The 20265-nt window shown below is 41.0% G+C and overlaps 1 protein-coding gene across 1 annotated transcript; it reads right to left on the minus strand.

Annotated features, from left to right (window-relative positions):
- Nucleotides 1–2175: 2175 nt before the first annotated feature.
- Nucleotides 2176–15858, minus strand: LOC308524027 (membrane-spanning 4-domains subfamily A member 8-like; the record flags this gene model as incomplete). The annotated part of the gene is made up of 6 exons (XM_081098164.1): nucleotides 2176–2280; nucleotides 2453–2566; nucleotides 6296–6424; nucleotides 7466–7525; nucleotides 11618–11740; nucleotides 15670–15858. 6 exons carry the CDS (start codon nucleotides 15856–15858, stop codon nucleotides 2176–2178), a joined length of 720 nt encoding a protein of 239 aa, XP_080954290.1.
- Nucleotides 15859–20265: the final 4407 nt, after the last annotated feature.

The following is a 20265-nucleotide window of genomic DNA, read 5'->3' on the forward strand; positions in this document are numbered from 1 at the left end:
TGTGTGTGTGGCATTGATGGCATTGTCTTTGGAATGAGGAATGAAGGTGTTGGAGAAAGTAAGATTGAGAGTAGTGTTTGCTAAGGTGAAAAAACACACAAAACAAAACAAAACAAACAAAACAAAAACCTGTCTTCTGACCTTAATCACATTGCTTTTCCCACCACGTCTCTGCTTCTTCAAGGAGCCCTGGACTGGCCTCCTGGAGTTTTGGTCTTGCCTGTGCTCCTAGCTGGCTTGATAACCTGGGAATATTTCTGCCCGCTGTACCTCGGGGTTTGCATTTATCCAGAGAACTCCAAGGTCTCTTCTAGCTTTTATGTGTCATTGTTTTAAAGAGAATTGGAGTAAAGGGATGTGTGCAGAGTAATGACTTGTGCGATGATGCAGAACAAGCACACAATTTTATTGCCTACTGGGTGGAGGCAGTGAGCTATCACCTCAAGTTGATGAATGAGCCTTTGGGGATAAGGGCCTACTACACAGAACTAATAGAGTAGGTAGTAGGATAAGAAAGGGACCCTTTTCCAGCTAGCCCCATGGTGATTTCAGCAGCGCAGGTGGGAGGTATCCCTCTCTGGAGAAGCACCAGGTGTGTTAGAAGATGCTTTCTCTGAGATGATGCACATGTAGGAGGTAAGACACATCTGGAGTGTCTATGTTAACTCAGAGGTCAGAAAGTCAGGAAGGAGGCTCTGAGCAAAGGGTGTAAGATCAACATGGAGGATTGGAGATCTGCGGAGAGAGAAGATGTCAAATTGGATGGGGCAGTGAGAGGCAACAATAGGAGACAGGGCCAGACTTACTCAGACAATCCAGCCTTCCATGAATGGTCCAAATAAGCCAACCCCTTATGGGGAGCTCAGTGTACTAATATTGGGCTCAGCTTACAAAACAGATAGGTGGAGGGCTGGTCTAAATCAGCTTATTACTTGCTCCATCTGTCATTTTTGTTGACTGTCATTTCCTAAGGCCTGTTAAGTTCTAGAAAATGCACTGGAGGCCTTGGAACCTCAGCCATTCCTGACTAGATGATAGGCAGCCTAAGGCTCTCTAATCAGAAAAGATGTAGGTGCAGAAAAAGACAGAGCTATGAACAGCAAGCTATTGAGAGGAAACTTCTTAGGTAAAGTCAGAGACTAAAAATACTTTTTAGTAAAATAAGTTTGTATTTAGTAATAAAATAATAAGTCATTGCCAGGCTATGTAGCAGAGGAAAATATGATGGCACCTGGAATTGAGAGATTATTTCTATTATTTGCACATAACATTTAGGGAGCCAGTTGGCCATTATGGATAACAATATGTAAATGAAAGTGTGCAAATTTAGAAGTTAAAGATATAACCATTTCTCTTTAAATGAGTCACTATCCTTTACTTAATGAAGATACAATAGCCTCATAACTTTGGAAGATAACTTAAGACAATGTTTATTCTTGATTAACATTGCACTGGTGCTAACAGCATATAAAAAAACCCTAATAATTTTAGTGGATGACTCTCTCTAAAGTTCTTCTCAAAATTGTGGTTTGTTATTGCACTAAAAAACAACAATATAAAAACCACACTACCTCCTTTAATGTTCCAACAAATGCTGCCTCCTCAACCAGGCTTGTTTTCTGCTTCCCCCTTCACTGCCAGAATAAATCATTTCCCTCTCTGATCTCTCTGTACTATCCCCACATTCTGCCTTTATTGTTAAAGAAAACTGCTTGCATAGTCTTCTCTTGTGAGGCAGAAGTTCCTTGAAGTCAAGGACTTTGCATGTTCCATGTTCACCCTCTTCCTGCCATGAATAGAGTTTTGAACATATCAAATGCTCAGTGCACTTTTATTCAGTGAGTGAATGATTGGGAGAATGAAGCTGGGGTTGTCTAGACATTTATTTCACTAGCTCATAAGCTCACACAGGTAAGCACATGAATATGTGCACTGGACTTCCCACAGGTGGATGTCCTAGGGAGGACCTCTTGCTCAAATCCACTTTAAAGTCCTGTCTCCTTTTAAATGGAGGAACAGCATGATTAACCAAGCTGAAATGAATGAAGTCCAAGGTGCCAACAGCTGGAAAGACATTTTACTTAGTTTGTCAGGGAAGGAAGAAGGTGAGTTTCAGAAGCCCAGAAAGGGAGTTCTATTTTGGTTCCAGGGAACGATGCTTCTAGAACTTTTGGCTTATTTGGAATCCTGGACCTCACTGGAATAAGACGGTGGTGAGTTCACTGGTTCTGCATTGGCCGCTGGGTTTGTCACGTAGACAGTTTGGAAGACCACAGTACCCTGAAAAAGACAGGCACAGGAGGTGCATTAGTGCAAACTATGTATGCACAAAGGCCTTTAGACATTCTGGGATTCCCTGTGCACCTGCGTGGGAAGGGGTAGCCAGACAACCTCATTAGTTCTCATACTCTTTGGGGCATCTTTCCACCCACTGAGGATCCTAAAAACTCACGTTGTTATGTGAATAGTGGACCAGTTTGCAGCCAAAGTGGGCAGACATGCAGGCAATGCAGAACTCCAGGAGGATAAAGACGAACAGCACGGCAGAAGTAGCTACTCCAGAGACCTGAAACCAGGAGGAACACGGACATCATGAGGGCTGCCCGGGAGTGTGAGGTCTGGCTCAAAGCATGGCTCTGCAATGGACCATGGTTAGGGCTTTAAGGAAGACCTCTAACCTCATCTCAGCCTCATGGAGAAATGATCTCACCAGGTTTTGTGAGGGTCAAGTGTGTTTGTAAAAGAGTTATTTTAACACTTACTGCCTGTGTTGTTCTAAGGAAAAGAATAGTCATTGTTTAGGGAAACGCGTTAATGATTTCTTTCAGGTACAGGGCACAAGAACTAAAGATGGGGTCTGGAGTAAGTAGTAAAAGAGTGAAACTGTTTCGTGTAGGAAGTGAATAGAAATTTGGGAGTATGGGCAGTCCTCAGAAAGAGCAAAGAAATAGAGGAGAAAGACGGGACTTAGAAACATGAAGGGAAAGTGGAATCTGCAAAGAAAGGTATCTTATGAGAAATTAACACATTACAAAGCAGGGATGTCTAACCTCCAGGCATCAGTAGTTACCTCCACTATTCCTCCGAACCTGTAGAGAAAGTCAGTTACTAAAACAATCTTCCTGGCTTGTGACTGTGGCATTTGGAGGAGAGAAGCAATTGGGACTGTCTTTAACTTGGGTAAACAGTCAGTAAAAAGATCCTTAAATGGAATTAATTCAGCAGTAGTCAATTTCAGGTGAGCACCAGGAGACATCTAAGCCCTTCCTTTGCTGTTCTCCAACAATGCTCAGGAAAATGGGATCTTCCACTGTATCAGGGGGTGAGTTTAGGTAGAAATCCACCTTAATCAAGAAAGGAAAAGAGATGAATGACCTCAATAACCATTTGGATTCCAACTACAGGAGAGAATAAATATGAAAGTGAGCCCTAACCGGTTTGGCTCAGTGGATAGAGCATCGGCCTGCGGACCAAGGGGTCCCAGGTTCGATTCCGGTCAAGGTCATGTACCTTGGTTGCGGGCACATCCCCAGTGAGGAGTGTGCAGGAGGCAGCTGATCGATGTTTCTCTCTCATCAATGCTTCTAACTCTCTATCCCTCTCCCTTCCTCTCTGCGAAAAAATCAATAAAATATATATTAAAAAAATATATATGAAAGTGAAAGTGTATGGCACACAGTAGGCACCAAACAAATGTTTGTCAATTATGATTTTTAAAATGGCATTGGTGATAGCTGCCTGCTCAGAGAATCCTCCCTCGTGGAGAGACCCCTCCTTAGCACTTTCCTTCTCTTCCCTCTCAATTTATCAAGCACTTATTAAACATCTGCTTGCTACGAAAGATTGAGAAAGCATCCCAAGAGGCAAAATCTGGTGAGGGAGGCAGATACAGATGGAGGTAGTCATAATTTAAATCAGACTTAGTAAGAGCTAGAAAAGAGCCAAAAATAGTGCCTTGGGGCACGAGGAGACACAGATTCATTCTCAGTAGAAGATTCAATGATGTGGGGTTGGTGTCTAGGCAAAGGGAACTGCAGGATGGTGATGCCTTAGTCAAGGAATCACAGAAGCATGGGGAGGAGGAGCCTTTACAAATGATGCTGGTCCTTTTCAAATCTGTTTTTTAAACAAAAACAGTTTTATAAAGAAAGCTTCTAATAGGAGGAGGGCTGGGGGGATGGGTGAAAATGGTGAAGGTTATTAATAAGCACAAATAGGGAGTTATAAAAATAGTCACAGGGAGGTAAATTAAAGTACAATATAGAGTATGTAGTCACCTCATAAGTTATATCTGTCTAATCCTTATGCTGTATACCTGAAACTAATATAGTATTGTATATCAACAGTAATTGAAAAATAAAATAAAAAACACCCTCCCACGAGGAAGAAGGGTTCCTCAAGCAGCTTAGTTATTATTTGGAGAGTATTATTAACGCTTGTTGAGATCTTCGAGCACCCTGTCCCTTGGGTCATCTTTTGCTAAGCTATGTTGAAGTCCAGCCCTCCTTCTTCTGGAGTGAGGCCAAAAGTGTGGGGGTGGCCAGAATGGAAGAGTTCCTATCAGAAATTGGCAGAACTGAGATTAGAAGTCAGGTGGTGGTGGCTCTAGCCAGTTTGGTGACTGACAAACTGGTTAAAGTGACTGGATTCTGGATGCTCAAAGGTGAAACCAGCAGGATTCCCTGAAGAGTTTCCTGGGAGATGCAGGAAACAGAGATTGGGTCAATGATTTCACCAGGTTTTTGTCCTGAGCAACTGCATGGATGCAGTTGCCATCAACCTGGAAAAGGCAACCTGAGAGAAGGTTTGGGAAGTAAAATCTGGAGATTAGCTTTGGATAGGTTAATTTCAAGATGGTGTGTGGACAACTGGATACAAGAGACTGAAGTTTGTGAGAGATGTTTTACGGGAAACTATGCATTTGAAGTCATTGTCATAGAGAAAGTGTTTTAAGTCACCAGACTGAATGACACTGCCAGGGCAGGGAGTAGAGAGAGAAACAGAAGAAGATTGGGGAATGAGCGTGAGAAATTGGGGAAACCAGCAAAAGGGACAGAGAAGAGAGCAACCAGTATGGGTGCAGGAACAACAGCATCAGGGCCTGAAAGCCACTGGGAAATCCACCAAAGAGGAAGAATGATTGGGGACTTTGAGCAGAGGAGGCTTTTGGAGAAGTGAGGCTGAAAGTATGCCTATAGTGGGTTTAAGAGATTAATAATAGTGGGTTTAAGAGATTATGAGAGGAGAGAATTGGAGACTGTGAGGTAGATAATTGTTTTAAGGACTTTACTGCAGAGAGGGAAAGAGAAATGGGAGGATAGCTACAGTAACTGAGAGAAGGTTGGTTTGTTTTTTAGGATGAAAGAAAACAAACGTGTATTCAGATGCTGATGGAAAAGCTGTAGCAAACGGCACACAATGATGTAGAAGGGAGGTGGGGATTAGGGAGAAGAGAGAAACACGTGGAGTAATAACCGTGGATGGGCAGAGAGGACAGGGCTGCTGTGCAGAAAGAGACACTGGTTTTACATGAAGACTCATCTATAGCTGCAATCTCCCATCTAGTAGCCAAGTGGCTCCCGAGGACTCGAGATGCATTGTAAATGTAAAATACACACTGGACTTCAACGATGTGGCCCCCAAAACACAAAATATTGAATTGATAGTTTTTAATACATATTAAAATGACATTTTGGATTTTTTGGGTCAAATAAATGTATTATTAAGATTAATTTCACCTCTTATTTTTTCACTTTCTAATACAGAGACTAGAAAATGTAAAGTCACATTCGAGGATTACATTACATTTCTACTTTATAGCACTGGTATGGGATGGCACATTCATTTATACATTTCTATGGCTGCTTTCACAATGGGTTGAGTACTTGCAACAGAGACCAGATGGCCTGCAAAACGTAAGTGTTCACTATCTGCTCCTTTTCCGAACACCTTTGATGACCTCTTTGTCCATGAAGATGGGCAGGAAGGCGAGCATGTGAGTAAATGTACAGGTTGGTGGGTACCAGTGCATTATCTGTATAACTTCATCTAATTTTCTGAACAATATCAAAAGGTAGGTAATATTTTATAAACATGGAAAGTGATACTAAGAAAAGTCACATGCTTAGAGTAACAGCGATAAAGCTACAGGTAAGGGACTTGAAACTGTTGTGATTCTGAGAACACCTCTGTTTCCTTTGGTGTTTGGTGAAGAAGCTTGGTGGGGTTTTCCAATGATTTCCTAAAGATAGCTCAGGTGAAGCCCAAAGGAGCATTGGTCAAGAGGGATACTTACCATTTCACTGTAAGGATGGGAGCTGTTGTGGACATATAGGGAGTTGATAACCATATCTGCAATGAAGAGCATGATTCCAAGCACAGAGCAGACTGCACTGGCGATACTCAGGCCCATGCTACCTTTCAGCTGAAGAAGACACAGAGGGACAGTATGAGAGAGGAAAACAATTGCAGCTGAGATGAGCAGAGACTCAACAAGTGCTTCATAATGTGAATTCATAGAACTCTAGATGTGAGGCAAGTAAAGAGATATATTTTTCAAAATGGATTTGATGGAAAATTAACTTTGAAAACACCTGGGTTGAACAAAGTTAAATAGGTCTTTTGTGCAGGACTTCTCAGAGTCTTTAACAAGGATTAAGGATCACCTAGAGAGGAGACTACTAAATAGAAATCCCTCCCAAGTTTATCTAACCATCTTCATGAAGTATCTTGTGGGATAAGTATCCCATGAATAATGTTTTGGAAACACTTGACTCATTTATCTCACAGGAAATGGCCTGAAGATTTAGCCCAAGTGTTTTAGGATGTGACAGGTTCTGATGCTCCATGATTCTGGCCCATGTGCAGAGAGCCATGCCCAGAATTGATCTTCCCTGTGGAGATTTTAAAATAGATCTCATCTGGTTTGGGACTGGTTCAGTTTGGGGCTCCTTGTGCCACATAACCTGCTCATAAGAGAAACAAAGGTACTTTTTTGGTCCAGTGCTTGAGGACCACAAAGCCTTGTCCATGTTAATTCACAGAACTAGTCTGGAAGGATTCCTTTGCCTGAGCCTCCCCTGGCTTCCCTGTAGAAATGTTGGAACTGGGCTCCATGTGCTGCAGACAGTCAGTGCCTGTTCTGCTGGAGGGGAGCCCTGCACCCCAGGTAGCTTTTTGCCTCCTCTTGTAAGATCCTCTTAGGAAAGTTATTCTCTCTGTCTCTCCACACCCTGATGCTGCACTTCCTTCCACCAAATCTTCTGGACTCTTTCCCATTTGTGACTCTGTCCAGGTTCATGTGGTGTTGTAAGTGAGTATGAGTGAGCATGCGTGTCAGTGCCCTGTGTCTGGTTATAAGTAGGTGCAAGGATGAAGGAGACATTGTGTGTGAGCTTCTTTCCCCTGCTGTGTGTCTCTCCTAAGAGTCCATGGTTCAGAGAGCCTGTCTCAGGATGTGACTTACCAGGCAAGAAGATCTTGGTAGCTGCTCTGATGCCACTGAGAGGGATCCTGAAATGATGAACTGGCACAGAAGAGAGGGAGTTTAGAAAGTGGTTACAGGTCAGGGCCCCACTTCCAGGCTTCCATGTTTTTTGTCTCACACATATTCTCTCATACATGCTAGGATCCTCTACTGGGACCTCCCACTCAACTTGTGGAAAATAAAGCAATTCATTAATAAAGGAAGGAAGGGAAAAAGGAGGGAAAGAAGGAAGGAAGAGCTATTTTGCATCACTAGACAGGGCAGTGAATTGGGATAATATATCTTTTAGAATCCAGTATATCTGGTTTTAAACTCTAACTTGAAACTCATGTGATCTTAGGTAAGTTATTAATTTTTCTTAGTGTATATTTCCTCTTCAAAAAATGGGAGAAACTATATATCTTCCTAAGTGTTATTATCATGAGACTAGAGGCCCGGTGCATGAAAATTCGTGCACTCGGGGGGATCTCTCATCCCAGCCTGCATGCTCTCACAATCTGGGACCCCTCAGGTAGGGTCCAGTCCCATCGCAGCATGGCTCTGATTTCCAGGGCCTGTGGGCCAGGGTGGGGAGGAACCAAGATTCCCGGATTGCAGCATGGCTCTGGTTCCCCAGAGCCTACGGGCACCAGAGGCCAGTCCGATGACAGCATGGCTCCATTCCCACAGCTCCCTCCCACCGCCATCCCACAGGCCACCAGGACCCAGGACTGACTCCCGCCACGCCGGCCAGGACCCTAGCCTGGTGTTCAGTTGTCCATCCAGATGTTTAGGTCATGACAGACCCTGGTTCTTTATATATGAGGATAATTTGTCACTTGCCTCTAACATTTAGATCCTGTACATAGTAGATCCTGTACATCAAGCATGTCAAACTCACTCCCTGCGGGCTGCATTAGGCCCACAACAAATATTTTTGCAGCCCAGCCAATATAATGGTATGTAAGAAACATTTTAATAAAAGTGTTGTTACTTAATTTTTACAATATCCTGTTATACATAATTATTAATAACAAAGTACAATGTTCAATAATGACTGATTATCATAATCGTGTTGCATTCATTTCCCTTACTTGCCTTATGCGCAGGCTCACCATTTCTCTCCACTAATACTAGCAGCGAATATTTTAGCAGTCAATTGCCATGTCATTAGTCTTGGACTGATTTGTTTGGTGTGCACAACAGGAAATACTTCACTTTCGGAGAACAGGAAAATAGGTTTATTTGCGTTACATTTATTAATTTGTGTAGTTATTCAGTTTCTGGTAAGTTAATGTTTAAGAAAAAAATATTAATTTTTATTAAAATTTTCTATTATTTTATGTTAATTATTACTCATTTATTTCAGCCCTTTGTATTCAGCATGCCCCTATTGAAACAAACCTACATTTCTATGAAAATTGAAGCTTTTGTTTTTTTGCGACCCACATGAACTTAAACCTTGTTTATTTGGCCTGTGTTAGACTTTGAGTTTGACATGCTTGCTGTACATAGTAGATATTCAATACAATTACTTCTTTTATTGCCTTTTATTTTCCCACATGCATATCTTGTTGGCCTCCCGGAAGAAAAATGGCATTCCTCTTAGAAGGTACAGGTGGCTAGAGTAAGTTTTCATTGAGAATACCAATACTCAGGCACGGGGGCTCTGGAGGGAAGAAGGAAGGGGTTCTTGCATTTTCACTGCTTTGAGATACAAGCCCAAGGTCAGTCTTTGCCCATCTACAATTTGGTGAGTACCTTTTAGTCCTTTTAGTTACTCAGAAGAATGCTGCATCTCTATGGTGCGGAACAACTACGAGTGTAACAGGTAGATTGAGTGCATTTATTTCAACATTGGTGTTCTGCAATCATAGTGGCTAATGGGATTCCCTGATGTTAGTGAGGGTCAGGGAGGGCATCAGGTATGGTTTAATAAATGCTTTACTCAGCCCTATGTAAACTGCTGGTCCTGCTGAGGTACCTAAGGAGAGGGCCTTTGGTTTGAAGGAGGACCGTATGATCTTTAGGAAATAGATAGTCCTGGAGTCAAAAGGCAACAAAGAGCCTAAGTGTCCTGCAGGAAAAAGGGAGGGTGGTGTCATGAGGGCTGATGAGACCTGAGCAGCCTGGTGGGAGGGGAGATGGCCACCAGGGCCTTTGAAATGCCTAAGAGAATCTAATACTCAATAGGAACTGTTTTGTGGCTGTGGTGTTAGTCTTCTCCATTTCCCCAACTTCACAGAAATCTGGTATACACACACGTGTCTATGGTTGGCTGAGTTCCAAATTTGGGTCTGTGCAAAACCGTGAGAGGCCCTAGGTCTCAGAAGATGAGACACGAATGGGATCAAGAGAGAGCAGGTGCTCAGTTAAAAATACTCCCAAGAATCTAAATCCTACCATTTTGCAGATGCTGTGTGTGTGTGTGTGAGGGTGGTGGACAACTATAGGCTATTTTATTTAAATATCATGGTATATGGTGACTTGACTGATGTCCAGGTTACTCTGGAGTTTTATCATTTGTGAGAAAAGTTGCCTTGGGTTATAGATATGTGAGTTGAGAGAAAAACTGTTATAGCCGGTAGAAAAGGAGATGGTTGGTGAGAAAAGGATTGGATTACGTGGTGTGTGTGTGTGTGTGTGTGTGTAGGAGGGAAGACACTAAGGAAAATGGAAAAGAATCATAAAGGCAATATATTGGAGAAGAGAAAGGACCTGTTGTTCTTAACCTTTTAAGGGGTTCTAGATCACGCTGAGAATGTGATAAAAATGGTGGGCTTTTCCAGAAAAAAACAAGCAAACAAAAATATCTAATATAACAAATATTTTGCAAAACGGTGGACTCTGAGCCCATCAGTGAACTCCAGATTTGAGTCCCTACTGCTTCATGACTGTTCTGTGACTGGACAGCCACTCTTAACCCTGGTGGAAATGTTCTTCTCCTGGAGCTCCAGCTGTGGGCCTGATTTGAACAACATGTGTGCACTGGGCTGATGAACTAGGAAAAGGTTTCCTTACCTCTGAGGTGGGCTAATTAGAAAGCTGCCCACTTGCAGGACTGTCACTTGTTATTACCTGTATTTTATCTCCTCATAATCCATCTTTTGAAGTCCAAACCCTGAGGACCTCCAAATGTGACTGTAGAGTTGTTTCCAGACTCACTATAGTTGGACTTCTGATTTTTTTTTACTTTATAGTGGTGTGAAAACCTTATGCATTCAATACAAACTGTACTTTGGATTTTGAATTTTTATCGTTCCCAGGTGAGCAACATGTGGTAAGATACTCTCTGATGATGCTGGACAGAAGCAGCCAGCCTGAGCTCCCTGTCAGCCATGAGATCATGATGGTAAACCACTATTCTCTGTAGTGTAGTATTTAATGCACTTTTCTTAAAAAATATTTTTATTACTGATTATAGAGAGGAAGAGAGAGGGAGAGAGAGATAGAAACATCAATGATGAGAGAGAAACATTGATTGGCTGCCTCCTGTGTGCCCCACCTTGGGAATCGAGCCCTCAACACAGGCGCATGCCCTTGACCGGAATCGAACCCGAGACCTTTCAGTCAGTAGGCCGACACTCTATCCACTGAGCCAAACCAGCTAGGGAAGACTCAGGATATTTTCAATTTATGATGGGTTATTGAAATGTAACTCCATCATAAGTTGAAGAGGATCTAAATTTGAAGATAGGGACTTTAAAGAAGTGATTAAAGTTAAATGAGGTTATATGGGTGGGCCCTAATCCAGTATGACTGATGTTCTTATAAGAAGAGATATGAGGACACAAACACACACAAAGGGTAAACCAGGTAAAGGCACCGGAGGAAGATGACCATCTACATGTCAAGGAGAAAGGCCTTGGAAGAAACAACCCTTCCCACACCTTGATCTTGGACTTCCAGCATCCGGAACTATGAGATAATAAATGTCTGTTGTTTAGCCACCCAGTCTGTGGCTTCCCAAGAGGACTAATATTCTTGGTGAACAAGGCCTGAGCTGGTTTCACAGCCCACATGCTCTATTGAGGTGGACTAATTAGAAAGCTATTGGCCGGAAATTTTCTGCAGCAAAATACACCACTTGCTAAGGTGGAACTGAGTATGTTGGCACTTTCTGGAACTCACTTGCAGGGCGACATTACTTACCAAGATGCCTCCCCAGAAGGGATAGCCTCCATAGAATGAGACACTTACGAAGGTCCCAGGCAGCATGGTCCCCAGGATGATGCCCAGGCCAATGTGTATCAGGCCGATCAGGATCTGGATGGCCTGTCAGGGGAGCCAGAAGCTGACACCTTTGTTTTTCAGGCTGGATCTTAACCCTGTTCCCTTGTGCTTCCTTTTAATTTTAATAAATATTTTGTTCTCTTGGTCAATAAAGTCCTATTTAAAATGTATAATTGAAACAATACTTCCCATAATTTCACCCCACTCAAAGAAAACAACCACTTATATTTTGGTGTATAGCCTTCAATTATTTTTTTCAAATATATACACTGATAATACAAAATGACTGCATATTTAACTTAATATTTCATGATCAATATGTTCCCATGGTATTAAGTATTCTCTGAATATATGTTTTTTTAAGGATTGCCCAGATATATTGGGCAGGTATAATATGTTTCCATATTATAAACAACACTGCAATGAACATCATTTTGTAGATAAGTCTTTGTGCTCATCTTTTATTTCTTTGAAATATTGTTTTGGATTTGATTGGGTCTTCTCTCCCTAATATATATGGCTAAGCGACCATCCCACTGTCCAACTGGTAGCTATGACATGCGATGACTATCAGAGGGGCAGACACTCTCTGACTGGTAGCTATGATGCTCACTGACCCCCAGGTTGCAGACACTCAACACAAGAGCTGCTGATCTATGGTGACTTAGCACCAGCGTTTCTCAGGTGACGCACCCTGGAGCCATAGGAGGGAGCCCAATTCTGGGGTGCGTCACCTGAGAACCACCCTTTTGCAATCCGGAACCCCTTGGGGGATATCAGAGCGCCAGTTTTGGCCCAGTCCTAGCAGGCCAGGCCGAGGGACCCCACCTGCTGGAGGTACCCTGCTCACTCCACAGACGCCCTTCAAGGTGTAGGGCCACCCCAGGTGCAGCCAGCCGGGAAGGGACCATGGGAGGTTGGCTCCAGGGCATGTCCAGCCAGTCTCGCCCAGTCCTGCCCTGCCAGCCACCTTCTAATTAATTTCCTTTCAATGTGTATGAATCCATGCACCAGTGCACTGGCATATATATATATATATATATTTAATCTTTTCAAGAGGATATTTTTTGCATTGATATTTAAAGAGAGCAGAAGGGAGAGACTGTGGGAGATAGAGTGGCAGAGAGAGAGAAAAAGAGAGAGAGAGAGAGAGAGAGAGAGAGAGAGAGAGAGAGAGAGATACTGAAATACAGATGTGCGTGCAAGAGACACATCAATTGGCTGCCTCCCACAGGTATGTGCCCTTGACCAGTAATCAAACCTGTGACCCTTTGGTACACAGACTGACATTCTAACAACTGAGCAACTCTGACCAGGGCTCAAATTAATATTTTGAAGTTCAAATCTCCAATGCCTCAGAATGGGATCTCATTTAGAAATATGGTTGCTATAAATGTAGTTAGATAATATGAAATATACTATCATAGCATGGTCCCTATATGACTGCTATCTTTTTAAAGGAATTCCATATGAAGAGAAACGTGCACATAGGAGGATGCCAAATGGGAGTTATGCTGCCACAAGCCAAGGACCTACTGGAAGCTAGGAGACTGGCCTGGAACAGATCCACCCCTAGAACCTTAAGAGGGAGCTTGGCTGCATGGATATTATGATTACAAACTTATGAACTGAGACAGTAAATTCCTTGTGTTCTAAGCTACCCCATTGGTAGTACTTTATGACAGCTGTAGGAAACATATATATTCTTGCCCAAATGATACACACACACACACACACACACACACACACATATTTGTATATGTATATATATATTTGTATATGTGTACATAGCACAAACATGACAGAGAATACAAATACTGTATATTATTTCATTAAATTTTCACAAATGGTAGCAAATTATATGAAATGTCTGCCCCCAATCACTTTTCTCAATAATGATATAACTTGGAGGTATGTCCATATAATGACACAAGAAGCCAAGGAGTTTTGTTTTTATCTAAAAAAGATATTTTGTATTTAAAAATATGCTATCATTGATTTTAGAGAGAGAGGAAGAAGAGGGGGAGAGAGAAACATTGTTGAGAGAGAAACATTGATTGGATGTCTCTTGCACAACCCCTACTGGGGATGGCGTCTGCCAGTGGGCATGTGCCCTGGCTAGGAATAGAGCTGGCAACCTCTGAATACATGGTATGATGGTCAAACAACTGAGCCACACCAGCCAAGGCAAAGAGCTTCCTTTGTATAGCGCCATCACATTTCATTCTTTAGACATATAATATATAGATTTAACTGATATTATATTGATGAATACTTTGGTTGTTTCCATTCTTTTCCTATTGTAACAGGGTATAGGGCAGTGATGGCGAACCTATGACATGAGTGTCAGAGGTGACACGCGAACTCATTTTTTTGGTTGATTTTTCTTTGTTAAATGGCATTTAAATATATAAAATAAATATAAAAAATATAAGTCTTTGTTTTAATATGATTGCAAATATCAAAAAATTTCTATATGTGACACGGCACCAGAGTTAAGTTAGGGTTTTTCAAAATGCTGACATGCCGAGCTCAAAAGGTTTGACATCACTAGTATAGGGTATAAAAAACATTACATCTAATTGATTAATCAAAGAGTAAAAGTAAGAATATACTAACAAAACTTACAGTCTAAAATATTAATAATTTCATATTTAAGCAGAAGCAGTTCCAGTTCCCTTTTTCACTGGCCTCTACCATAAATGTGTAGTAGATGCCGATGGCTTGCAAGGCCTGTAACATCCTGATGCCAGAAATAAAACCCACAGAGAGAGAAAAAAAAAAACAGGTGCTGATAGACATGAAAAAGATCATCAAACACCCATGAGAGCTGAAATGTGAAACTAATGTCATCAGAATGCCTTAATACCCTTTTTCCACAATCCCTCTATAAAAGCCTTTTGTCTATCCTGAGGTGTTAAGATGGTTGCTAAGGCATGAGCCTGTCATCTTCTCAGGTAGTCAGCACCTAAATAAATCACTTTCCTTCCTTCCATCAGCAATGGTGTCGTATATTTGGCTTCACAGCAGCAGGCAAAAGACAATGAGGGTAGTTTGTGCCAGTTTCACTATAACAAACTGAGCTGCAATAAATAACTTCATACATATCATATTTCTTATGTGTACAAGCATGTCTGAAGAACAAGTCTCCGAAATTGAATTATTGTGTATTTTAAAATTTGGCAGATACAGATAGCCCTCCATACCGGTTGTATCCATTGACATTACTATGAGTTGTATATGGGGGTGAAGCTAGGATTTGAACCAAGGCAGTCTGAATCAGAATTCATACTAGTCTTACCCTCGCTGGTATGGCTCAGTTGATAGAGCATTGGCCTGTGGACCAAAGGATCCCGGGTTCCATTCTGGTCAACAGCACATATCTTGGTTGCAGGCTCCTCCCCTTCCCAGGCCCAGGCCCTGATCCAGGTGCATTCAGGAGGCAACAAATCAAAGTGTTTCTCTCACATCAATGTTTCTCTCTGTCTTTCTCTCTCTCTTTCCCTCTCTCTAAAAGACCAATGGATAAATATCCTCAGGTGAGGATTAACAACAACAACAACAACAGAGAATCCAAGTGTGTTTTCATTCACCCAAGCAATGAAATGGGCTTTCCGTTGTCCCACCCAGCACATTGGGTTTAGAATCTACCTTCTAGTTCACTGGACCCACCTTCTTCCAGAGGCCACATGGGTCAACATGGATACAGGCAACAGGACCAACATTTTAATTTACTGCTTCTTTGTTGCTTTTCTTTATCTTTACTAAAATACCCAAGATAGATAGTACAAGGTCCCACATGGAAGCCCTGGTGATGCTATAGAGCTGAGCTTCTTAATAGACCTGAGTTTGGCAAGACTGGGTCAGTTCCAGCCCCACTTGCTGGATTTGGAGTTTCTATATTTCCATATTTCCTCCCATTCCTGACTCCAGCCATGTGGCCAGTGAACACAGTATGAAATCTCACTTACCCCTAAAACATTGGCCTCTTTTAAGGATCTCTGGGCAGGTTGCATAGGCACAGGCGGCTCCAAACCAGGTGGGTTCCCAGAAATTTGGTGGACTTGGGGTTGGTTGAGTGGATACACGGGCACCTGAGACATGCTTCCCATCACAAACACAGGATTGGCTATGGGGCCTTCTGAAGTCATCAGATTCATGCTGTTAAGGTATAAATGCAATAAAGTCATCCCTCATATGTGCACTAATGTTTACATTGAAAAAGGACTTCTGATGGAGTCTTTAGGGTTTTTTATGTACAATATCATGTCATCTGCGAATAAGGACAGTTTTACTTCTTCTTTTCCATTTGGATGCCTTTTATTTCTTCTTCTTGTCTAATTGCAATGGCTAATACTTCCAGTACTATGTCGAAGAGGAGTGGTGAGAGTGGGCATCCCTGTCTTGTGCCTGTTCTTAGGGGGAAATGGTTTTAGCTTTTGTCCACTAAGTATGATGTTGGCTCTGGGTTTGTCATATATGGCTTTTATTATGTTGAGGTATGATCCTTCTATTCCCACCTTACTGAGAGTTTTTATCAAAAATGGGTGTTGGATTTTGTCAAATGCTTTTTCTGCATCAATTAATATGACTATGTGTTTTTTTCTCTCAATTTGTTAATGTGATGTATCACGTTTAATGATTTGCAGATATTGTACCATCCTTGCATCCCTGAGATAAATCCTACTTGGTCATTGTGTATGATCTTTCTGATGTACTGCTGAATCCGATTTGCTAAGATTTTGTTGAGGATTTTGGCATCTATGTTCATGAGGGATATTGGACTGTAATTCTCTTTCATTGTGTTGTCTTTATCTGGTTTTGGTATTAGGGTGATGCTGGCTTCATAGAATGAGCTTGGAAGTGTTCCTTCCTCTTGAATTTTTTGGAATAGTCTGAGGAGGATAGGTTTTAGTTCTTCCTTGAATGTTTGGTAAAACTCTGTGAAGCGGTCAGGTCCTGGGCTTTTGTTTGCTGGAAGCTTTTTGATGACTACCTCAATTTCTTCCATAGTTATTTTTAGATTAATAAATGAATTCAGCAATGTAGCAGGATACAAAATTAACGCCAAGAAATCTATGGCATTTCTATACACCAATAATGAACTTACAGAGAGATTAAAAAAGCAATCCCATTTACCATAGCACCAAAAAAATTAAGATACCTAGGAATAAACTTAACTAAAGAGGTAAAAGACCTCTACTCAGAAAACTACAGGACGTTGAAAAAAGAGATAGAGGAAGACATAAACAGATGGATGAACATACCATGTTCTTGTATTGGTAGAATCAACATCATTAAAATGTCCATACTACCCAAAGCAATCTATAAATTCAATGCATTTCCATAAAAATACCAATGACATATTTCACATAACGAGAAAGAACTCGCTAAAAATTCATCTGAAATAAAAAAAGACCCCGAATAGCTGCAGTGATCCGGAGAAAGAAGAACAAAGTATGTGGGATCTCAATACCAGGTATCAAACTGTATTACAAAGCCACTGTTCTCAAAACTGCCTGGTACTGGCACAAGAACAGACATTTAGATCAATGGAATAGAATAGAGAGCCCAGAAATCGACCCAAATCACTAGGCTCAATTAATATTTGACAAAGGAGGCATGAACATACAATGGAGTCAAGACAGTCTCTTCAATAATTGGTTTTGGGAAAATTGGACAGATACATGCAGGAAAACGAAACCAGACCACTAACTTACACCATACACAAAAATAAACTCAAAATGGATAAAGGACTTAAATGTAAGATGGGAAACCATAAAAATGCTAGAGGAATCCAAAGGCAACAAAATCTCAGACATATGCTGAAGCAATTTCTTCACTGATACAGCTCCTAGGGCATTGGAAACTAAAGATAAAATAAACAAGTGGGACTACATCAAAATAAAAAGCTTCTGCACAGCAAAAGAAACCATCAACAAAACAACAAGAAAGCTCACTGCATGGGAGAATATATTTGCCAATATTATCACCTATAAGGGTTTAATCTCCAACATTTATAGGGATCTCATACAACTTAACAAAAGGAAGATAAACAATCCAATCAAAAAATGGGCAAAGGACCTAAATAGACACTTTTTATAAGAGGACATTCAGAAAGCCAAGAGACATATGAAAACATGCTCAAAGTCACTAATCATCTGAGAGATGCAAATCAAAACAACAATGAGATATCATCTGACACCTGTCAGAATGGCTATCCTCAACAAATCAACAAATGACAAGTGCTGGAGAGGATGCAAAGAAAAGGGAATACTCGTGCTCTGCTGGTGGGAATACTGACTTTTGCAGCCACTATGGAAGACAGTATGGAGTTTCCTCAAAAAGTTAAAAATGGAACTCCCATTTGACCCATTGATCCCACTTCTAGGAATATATGCCAAGAAACCAGAAACACCAATCAGAAAGGATATATGCATCCCTATGTTCATGGCAGCATAATTCACCACAGCTAAGATCTGGAAACAGCCTAAGTGCCTATCAGCAGATGAATGGATTAGAAAACTGTGGTACATCTACACAATGGAATACTATGCTGCTGTAAAAAAGAAGGAATTCTTACCATTTGCAACAGCATGGATGGACCTGGAGAGCATTATGCTAAGTGAAATAAGCCAGTCATTGAAAGAAAAATACCACAGGATCTCACTCATTTATGGATAATAAAGACCATTAGAAACTGATGAACAAAAATAGATACAGAGGCAGAACAGCATTGAACAGACTGTCAAACTACAGTGGGAAGGCCGGGGAGGATTGGCGTGCGGGGGTGGGTAAGAGATCAAACAAAGGACTTGTATACATGCATACAAGCATAACCAATGGACACAAGACACTGGGTTCGCCAGAGGAATGTCAAGGGCGCGGGGAAGGAGACATATGTAATACTCTTTGTAATACTTTAAGCAATAAAACAAAATTTTAAAAAATAAAATAAAATAGAAAAAAGAAAAAGGACTTCTGTTTTCATTAACTTGTTTGTCTAAGCCCCGTATAAGTTTATTGATAGCAGTTAGAAGGCACGTATGCAGTCAGTGCTTTACAAATACATCTCCTTAATTCCTCTCACCTGGCCAGTTTTCCAGGTGAGAAAAAAATAAGGCCCAAAGTGGCTGAGAACTACAGAGGGCATGGCTGTGTCCTTTTCACTTTAGTATCCCCCATTGTGCTTAGCAGGGTGCTTTGCACATAGTGGTACTTCAACATTGCAGGGCTGGCGACTCTCCTGAAGAATAGTGTGTCTAATTCTCTCAATTTCTGAAAAATGACACTGAGACTGGGAACATGGAAATGAATTCCCAGTCATATAAATATTCAATAAATAAAGATCTTTATCCTTCAAGGAAGCCCATTGCCAGAACTGATTATATTCACTGGGGGTTTCATGCTGCTCAATATTCTGGGTCACTTGTGAATTCTGGCTTCATTTCTTAAATTTCTTTCTTTCTTTCTTCTTTCTTTTTTAAGAGACACAAAGTAAGTTAAATTTATTTTGCTTATTCCTCTGTGCATTCATTTGAATTCAGAATGCTTATGCTTCATGCAGGAAATTTAGAGAAAAAGTTAAAGTGAATTGCAACAATATATAAGGAAGCAACTTTTAAATAAAACTTAGGTAAAGTTGATGACTCACAGAATTCCATAAAGGTAGCATAACAAATACATTTGAAGACAAGATGGTACATCCTTAGAAATACTCAAGAAGTTGGCACCTCTGCTGATTGGCCATGTTGGTAGAGCTCTCAGCTACAGAACATTCTAGAATGACTTACCATGCAGACCTGAGTCTCCTTATAATCTATTTTCTTATGCTTCAGACACTACTTCCTTTTTCTCCTCAATGCCATAAACTGATATACATATATTTACTTATATATTTTATCGCCATGCATGTCCCTTCTAGAAGGTTCTAAATTCCCAAACAACAGGGACAATATTTACTAATCCTAACAGCTACCCCTGATTATCTGGTAAGTAACTTGCTATCAGTCACTTTCACTATGGTTTGTTTCTAAGCTGCTCTCACAGATCTTTATACACATGGTCTCTAATTTTTATAACTCTGTGGGGGGAAGTAATATATTACTATTCTTGTTTTATAGAGATGGTAACTAAAGAGAAAAAACTTTCATATTTCCAATTTAAGGGCCAATGACACAGATTTTGAACAATCTCTCTGGCCTCAGTCTTCATGATTTTTTTTAAAGGAAAGCACTTTTTATTAGAAATTATAAATTTAGCAGCTTCAAACAGAATTCACTTATTAGCTCATGTCTGTGAAGGTCAGAAGTCTGGCATGGCTGGGGTCCCTGATCAGGCTTTGACAAGGCTGAGAGCAAAGTGTCTAACCCAGCCTTGGGAAAACTATGGCCCGTGGGCCGAATCCGGCCCCTCTGAAATAAATAAAACTATTGAAAATAAAGACCGTACCCTTTTATGTAATGATGTTTACTTTGAATTTATATTAGTTCACACAAACACTCCACCCATGCTTTTGTTCCAGCCCTCCGGTCCAGTTTAAGAACCCATTGTGGCCCTCGAGTCAA

Source organism: Myotis nattereri (assembly GCF_964212035.1).
Source record: "Myotis nattereri genome assembly, chromosome: 9".
Taxonomy (NCBI): domain Eukaryota; kingdom Metazoa; phylum Chordata; class Mammalia; order Chiroptera; family Vespertilionidae; genus Myotis; species Myotis nattereri.